The following is a 7105-nucleotide window of genomic DNA, read 5'->3' as shown; positions in this document are numbered from 1 at the left end:
AAGTATTTTTCCTAGATTTTCAAACTTTAAAAAGGGTCAATTTGACCCGCAACATAACAGGAGGGTTAAACCTACAGGTAGAAAATCTCATCACATGCAGGCACCGGTAGTAAAAAGTAGAGAGAGATAATCTGCCTTAATGGATTCTCGAGTCAAGTCAAGTGTGAACCACTGTTTTTGTTTTTTTTTAAAGGACACCAATCAGACACAAAGACATGAATAGATTGCTCAGCAAGATTTATTTATTTTCTCGTGTTTTGTTTTTTACAGAATGGGATTTGAGATTGCGGACGCGTGGGGATGGGACCCGACCGCAGACGGGCGGAGGTGTCCGGGCGTCGGGGCTGTCGGGACGGAGGCTGTCCTAGGCCCAGTTGCAGCAGGAGCAGCTGGCGTCGAACACCAGGCCCGTGGCGCAGTGCTGCTGGTAGGTCTGCCCCTGGCTGCACTCGTAGAAGTGGTTCTTGTTGCTGGGGTCGGGGTAGAGGCCATTGGCCTTACCGGCGCAGAAGCCGCTGCCAGGCTGTGGGGGGGCATTGGGGCTCTGGGTGGCAGGGGGCTGGGGCTGAGCGGGGGCCTGGGTGACAGGGGGCAGGGGCTTGGCGGGGGCAGAGCAGCCTGGGGTGGGGGTGGGGGTGGGGGAGAGGGTAAAGAAACAAGGCGGTAAATTTAAGGTGCAGTATTTTTTGCTGACAGTTTGGGGAACAATATTTTTCAACTTAAAAAAAGATTAATAATAACAATTATAACTATAACAATAACTATATTGAATTTCACAAGAACTGAATTCTAATGAATAATAAGTTGAACTGAAGAATTGCACTCATTTCCCTGATAGACAGGGTAGACTGACCACATTAAAACAGACGGACAAATGGACAGACATAGAGAGTGGCAGACATATAGACAGACAGACATAGAGACACACACACACACACACACACACACACATACGCACACACGCATACACACACACACACACACATACGCACACACACACACACACAGGCGCGCCTGCGCTGAGTGCAGCACTCACTCTGGCCCGTTCCCAGTCCACTCTTCAGGGTGCTGATCAGAGGGTATGGCCCCTGGCCACAGAAGGTCCCGCTGAAGTCATCCAGGTCCAGACTCCACACCATGGCACCTCCGTACTGGTTCTTCTTCAGCCAGTCAATCTGTGGTGGGGGGGGGGGGGGGGTGATGGAGAAAAAATTGGCACAAACCACACCCATATTTCTTCTAAACCATCATTGATGGGTCTGTTACACAAAGCTAATGTAGTCACAAACCAGCGGCTCCACTCTCAGATGCTCGACACGATCGCGTGTCGCTTGAAGACATCTGCCAGAGCAACGTCTAATGCATGAAATATGATAAAGATACAAGAAGGAGCGTATTTGTGCCCTTGTAAGGAATCTACTGCAGTCGACCCTTTCGCCTCCGCCATGCCCAGGCCGGACGGGTGCGAAGCGGCGCGATCCCTCCGCGGGCGACGCTGGCGAAAGCTCACCTTGATCTGGAAGCTCTTGACGTTGTCGTAGCCGACCCAGACGCCGGTGGCGGTGTTGAAGGCGTAGGGGACGTCCTGGGGTGCGTCCCAGGCCTCGGTGCCGCCCTGCTTCAGGAAGGTGCAGATCTGGGGCGGGGAGGGGGGGGAGAGGACGTCCCGCGTTAGAGAGGGGGCTGCAAAATCGCATCACGTGGAGGGCCCTAATCCAGCGGCGGACTGTTTAGCTGCCAGCTGACCTAAAGCCCTGCCACTGGACTGATATGGTGCTCACATCACTCCCCTCAGTGTGCTCAGCTGCTCACTGGAGAGCTTACCGGGAGTGCTGTGGAAACTTCTTCTAATTCCACCAGTGTGTGTGTGTGTGTGTGTGTGTGGATACGTGTGTGTGTGTGTGTGTGTATGTGTGTGTGTGTGAGAGCAAAGCAAATTCCCGAAAAAGGGCAAGTGCGGTTTCGCTGACGGCCGGACGCGGGCCGGCTCTTTTTGGGACTCGCCTCGTAGTAGGCCCAGAAGCCTGACTGCCTGGTGTAGGGTCCCGCGGGTCCAGGTCCAGCGGCGGGGGCTCCCACCCCAGTCTGGGACCCGGCCAGTTTCCAGGTGTGTCCGTAGGTGGGGAACCCGACCAGGAGTTTCTCAGCGGGGGCGCCATTGCTCTTCCAGTAGTTCAGGGCATAGTCCTGCCGGGGAGATGAAGATGATGATGATGATGATGATGATGATGATCAATTAAAAAAAAAAAAACGGACAGGAGACAGTTTGCCAAATCGCCGTAGTAACTGCGATCTTGAGCCCGACGGTTTGGACATGCAAAACGGACACTTACCACGTTGAAGTAGATGTAGGAGCCCTGGTCAGAAGGTCCTTTGTACAGGGGGCTGTTCTCACCGGTCTGCCGCTCCCAGCTACCATGGAAGTCGTAGGTCATGACGTGCAGGTAGTCCAGGACCCTGTGGGAAGGAGAGGATCATGGGATCTGTAGTTGGGGGTGGTACGTACTGTAAGTGGGTTATTGTTTGAGGGTGCCTGCACCGGTGGAGCCCGGCGGCTTCGAGGAACGGGCGGCCGTACTCACTGGCCAATCTGAGCGATCTGGTAGGCGGAGTCGATGGTGCCCTTTCCTGCGGACACGGCGGCGGTCAGCATGAGGCGAGGGCGGTTAGTCTGCTTGGCCTCAGCCTCAAAGGCGGCCATCATTTCCTGGAGTCCAGAGAGAGAGAGAGAGAGAGAGAGTGAGAGAGAGACCAGTGGGGCTGCTGCAATACATTACATTATATTTGCATTACAGCCATTTAGCAGACGCGCTTATCCAGAGCGACTTACACAAACGTTTTTTACACAGCATTCACATTGTATCCATTTATACAGCTGGATATATACTGAAGCAATGCAGGTTAAGTACCTTGCTCAAGGGTACAACAGCAGTGTCCTACCAGGGAATCACACCTGTGACCTTTAGGTTACAAGACCAGTTCCTTACCCATTATAATAATTGGCCAATGGACAACAGCAATGAACTGTCCATTGTAAATAAAAAGAAAACGATTTTAGTGACCGGTACAGGATACTGTGCATGTTGCGTTTGGGTTTCCTACCTGCACCAGGGTGGTGTACAGCTGCTTGTCCTCGGGAGGACTGCCTCTGGAGCCAGGGTACTCCCAGTCGATGTCCAGACCGTCAAACTCGTACTGTCTCAGGAACTTGATCACGGAGGCGGTGAAGGTCTGACGGGTGGCGGAGGTGGAGACCATGGCGTGGAACCTGGTTCGGGGGGGGGGGGGGGGGGGGGGGGGGGGGGGGGGGGGGGGGGGGGGGGGGGGGGGGAATGAATTAGCCCTCCGAAGAAGTAGATGTTTTTATAAAGTTTTTTTTTTTCTTCTAAAAATTCTAAGTCAGTGTTCTAGAACTCTGCTGCTTTCGGTCACCAGCGGCGATTGTTACATCAGCATTAGAGGGTTAAGTTCAAAACATTCTAGTCACATATTTCTGATCTCACATCTTAAGGGATTAAAGTAAATTAATGAATGAGGGGAAGGGGGGGACAGGTAAAGTGAGATCTGAGTCGGTTGATGCGGAGTAAAAAAAAAAGTAAACAGTTAGTGGAACTAGGCAGATGAGGGAAGGAGAAAGGGATGACCGGAAGAGGAGAAATTGTGAAAAGGGCATGTCAAACCTCCAGAGGGGAGCATGCTTACTTTGCTGTCCCAAAGTTCCAGCCTCCGATGGCCAGGAGAGTCTTCAGGTTGCTGTTCCTGTGGGAGACACAAACAGGAGGGTGAAACTGATGACAGGTTCAGGATGAGACTGGTGTCGAAACAAAAGTGCGCAAAAAAGCCTCAGCACTTAACAGATTTAGCATGTTACGTCGGAACACACCAGCAGTCCTTGGAAGGGCGTCAGTGAAAACGACCTTCTGTAGCACCTGGGATGTAGCGCGTGTGTCGATGCAGCGGTGCATGATGGGAAACTTACTGGTTCTTCAGGGCCTGGAACTCGCCGTAGAGCTTCACGTCGTCCCACTCGTAGGTGACAATCTCGTTGTTGTTCATGGAGGCGAAGGCGTAGATCAGGTGGTCACAAAGGCATGGGTCCACGTTGGTGGGGAAGTACTTCCCGGCGCCTGGTCTGTACTGCCCCCAGTTGGTGAAGTAACAGGACAGCAGATAGGAGGATCCTGAGGACAGGGGATATACAGGCTCACGTCCTCAGGCGTGGCAGCAGGTGGCGATGTAACAATGTGAAGGTGAAGGACGAAGGAGAGGAAGAAGAGGAGTGCTAGAAGAGGAGAGGAAGAAGAGGAGTGCTAGAAGAGGAGAGGAAGAAGAGGCGTGTCAGGAGAGGTGAGGAAGAAGAGGAGTGTCAGGAGAGGAGAGGAAGAAGAGGAGTGTCAGGAGAGGTGAGGAAGAAGAGGAGTGTCAGGAGAGGAGAGGAAGAAGAGTTTCAGAAGAGGAGAGGAAGAAGAGGAGTGCTAGAAGAGGAGAGGAAGAAGAGGCGTGTCAGGAGAGGTGAGGAAGAAGAGGAGTGTCAGGAGAGGAGAGGAAGAAGAGGAGTGTCAGGAGAGGTGAGGAAGAAGAGGAGTGTCAGGAGAGGTGAGGAAGAAGAGGAGTGCTAGAAGAGGAGAGGAAGGAGAGGAAGAAGAGGAGTGTCAGGAGAGGAGAGGAAGAAGAGAGGAAGAAGAGGAGGCTTACCTAGCTGCGCGTGCAGCAGGAGAGCGAGTCCTAGGGGAGAGAAAGAGGAGAGAAGTTTACACCAAATCAAGAGGCACCCAGTCCGATCGCTCCGCACACGTTTTATTACAGAGATATTGCCTCTGTGCTTCCTCGCTGTTATTCTCGTTCATCTCCACAGGACTTTCTAGGGTTTCCATCTGATCCTTATAGTACGGAATCACCCTGCACTGAAGAATAAAGCGTTGCATGCACTCTGGTCCATGTTTCCCTACACAAAGTTATATACACAAACAAAGTCTTTCATAATAGTGAGAATAGTCATAATCGTGAAATAGCAGAGAGATGCGGAGTGGTAGCAGGCAATGCTGCTGGGAAAGCTTTGCTCTGTGTGTGTGTATGTGTGTGTGTGTCAGTGTGTGTCTCAGAGGTGTGAACGTTCTCAACTGTTGCCTATCCTTACAGAGTAACCTGTCAAACGTGTCTGCTCCTTGCTGTACTGCATTGAAGGCAGCAACCCTATGACTTCCACTAGGTAGGTGCTCTTTGCCATTGCTCTTGATGTTGGTCCTGTCCTGCCACAATGTTGCACGAGCTAAATGCACAACGCTGTAGTCCACAACAAGGATTTGTAGACATTAATGCCTTTTTGCCATAATACTAAGATGGCAATACAGCAATGCATATAATACTAAGATGGCAATACGTACAAGGCTGGTATTCAGGCACCAATTAATATAGTTTTAAAAATGTTCAGTTCAAAGCAGAAATTGAGCAGAGGAGTGAAGAGGTACAGAAGCTGACTTACCAACACAGATCAGTAGCTTGCCCATGGTTGCCTCTGTACAACTAAACCACGGCACCTCTCTCCTTATATACGGTTTGAGTCCCGAGATTATTCCCCTTATCTCCCCAAGACCTCCCTCTTCGCTGTTTGATCAGTCTCCCTACGTCTTGGGTGTTTGCGGCGAGACTTTTCCAGTCAGCGCTTCGTGGAAACTTCAGGTCGTGCTACGCGGAACGCTTAGGCTTTTTATTTGATAACGTTCCGATAAACTTAATTTCTCCTTGCGATAGAAAGCCTGCCTTACTTGACCGACCTTCTGGGAGTTTTTAAATCAAGGTCGTTAAGATTCTCATTCATTCAAATGGAAAAAAAAAAAAAAAAAAAAAAATGGAAAAAATCCTAAGCAGTGAAGCATATCGTATCACTCTTGTTTGCTAATTATATGAAATATAATAAATATATGATGTTTGTAGTTATAATTATATGACTTTGTATAATGGATAAACAGGGGACTGCAAAGCAGGTGTTAATCTAACTCATTTTTGACATTTTATTAGTGTGAATATATTTTATGAATAAAAATGTAAGTCATGTAAGCCTAAGTAATAGATGTATAAAACATTGCGTACAGTCTACCAGATTCAGGAGCGAAGAACCACACAATTGCACCCCATTCCATTATCAAACAACCATGAATTTTCACTTCTGGACAATTTATTTTTTGTTAACTGGTTGTATGTGTATGTGCAGCTCTGTTTACACAAACTGTTCACTTTCTGAATGACATACACACACATACATATATATGTACTGTATATATACACAGTACCATGAAGAAGTATTTGCTAATTATCTTTTTTTATTGTGTATTTGTCTGACTGAATGGTTTCAGATCTTTAGACAAAATGCAATACTAGACAAAGGGAAACAGTAAACGCAAAACACATTTAAAAAAATTATGTCATTTCTATAATGAAAAAAATTAACCACCCATATCAGCCATATGAAAAAGTAATTGTTCCCTTAGTTCCTCAATCAACCAATTAACCAAAGTGAATTGATAATTAGATTCAGCTGAATCTAAAAACTGACAAAACAAAATAACCAAAACCCAAGAAGTGAACTGTAACAACAAGCAAAGAAACAACAATAAAATATACATGAAAAATCATGTCTGAGCCAAAAATGTTGTTTATCATAAGTGATTTTTTTGAGTCATTGGGTGAGAAATTTGTACTATAAGTTTATGTATTAATTCATGGAGCATATTCTTAAGTCAGTTAAATGTATTTTGGAATGTGGTGTTAAGATATTTAGAATGTTATATTTATATTATGGTGTATGTTTAACAAGAGAAACAAAAACTGTGTCTCAGTATATACTACCTTTATTTATTATTCAAAATATCAATTCAATGTTTCAATCAATTCAATCAATCTTTCATAAACAGCACACTGACAAATATTCCATCATATTTACTGAAATAATTAAGATTACTGTTTTGTTAAATTAATTAGAATTATCCCATGCAAGTCCATGCATTGTAATCTCACCGAAAAAATATTAAGAGATTAAAGAAACACAGTGTGAAGTTATTTTTAGAAAGATCAAGCAAGATACAATGTCTTACTTTGCTTTAGATTT

The 7105-nt window shown here is 47.1% G+C and overlaps 1 protein-coding gene across 1 annotated transcript; it reads right to left on the bottom strand.

The window, feature by feature from the left end:
• Positions 1-280: 280 nt before the first annotated feature.
• LOC118211502 (acidic mammalian chitinase-like) lies at positions 281-5791 on the bottom strand. The gene is made up of 11 exons (XM_035388754.1): positions 5483-5791; positions 4696-4725; positions 3980-4181; positions 3703-3759; positions 3103-3268; positions 2583-2707; positions 2334-2457; positions 2005-2187; positions 1511-1636; positions 1037-1175; positions 281-618 (listed from the first exon to the last, which is right to left on the bottom strand). Exons 1-11 carry the CDS (start codon positions 5505-5507, stop codon positions 365-367), a joined length of 1431 nt encoding a protein of 476 aa, XP_035244645.1. The 5' UTR covers positions 5508-5791; the 3' UTR covers positions 281-364.
• Between the last annotated feature and the right edge of the window lie 1314 nt (positions 5792-7105).

Source organism: Anguilla anguilla, chromosome 13 (genome assembly GCF_013347855.1).
Source record: "Anguilla anguilla isolate fAngAng1 chromosome 13, fAngAng1.pri, whole genome shotgun sequence".
In the NCBI taxonomy this organism is placed as follows: Eukaryota; Metazoa; Chordata; class Actinopteri; order Anguilliformes; family Anguillidae; genus Anguilla; species Anguilla anguilla.
The sequence above is the reverse complement of the archived record's forward strand: the minus strand, read 5'-3'. Positions and strand labels throughout refer to the sequence as shown.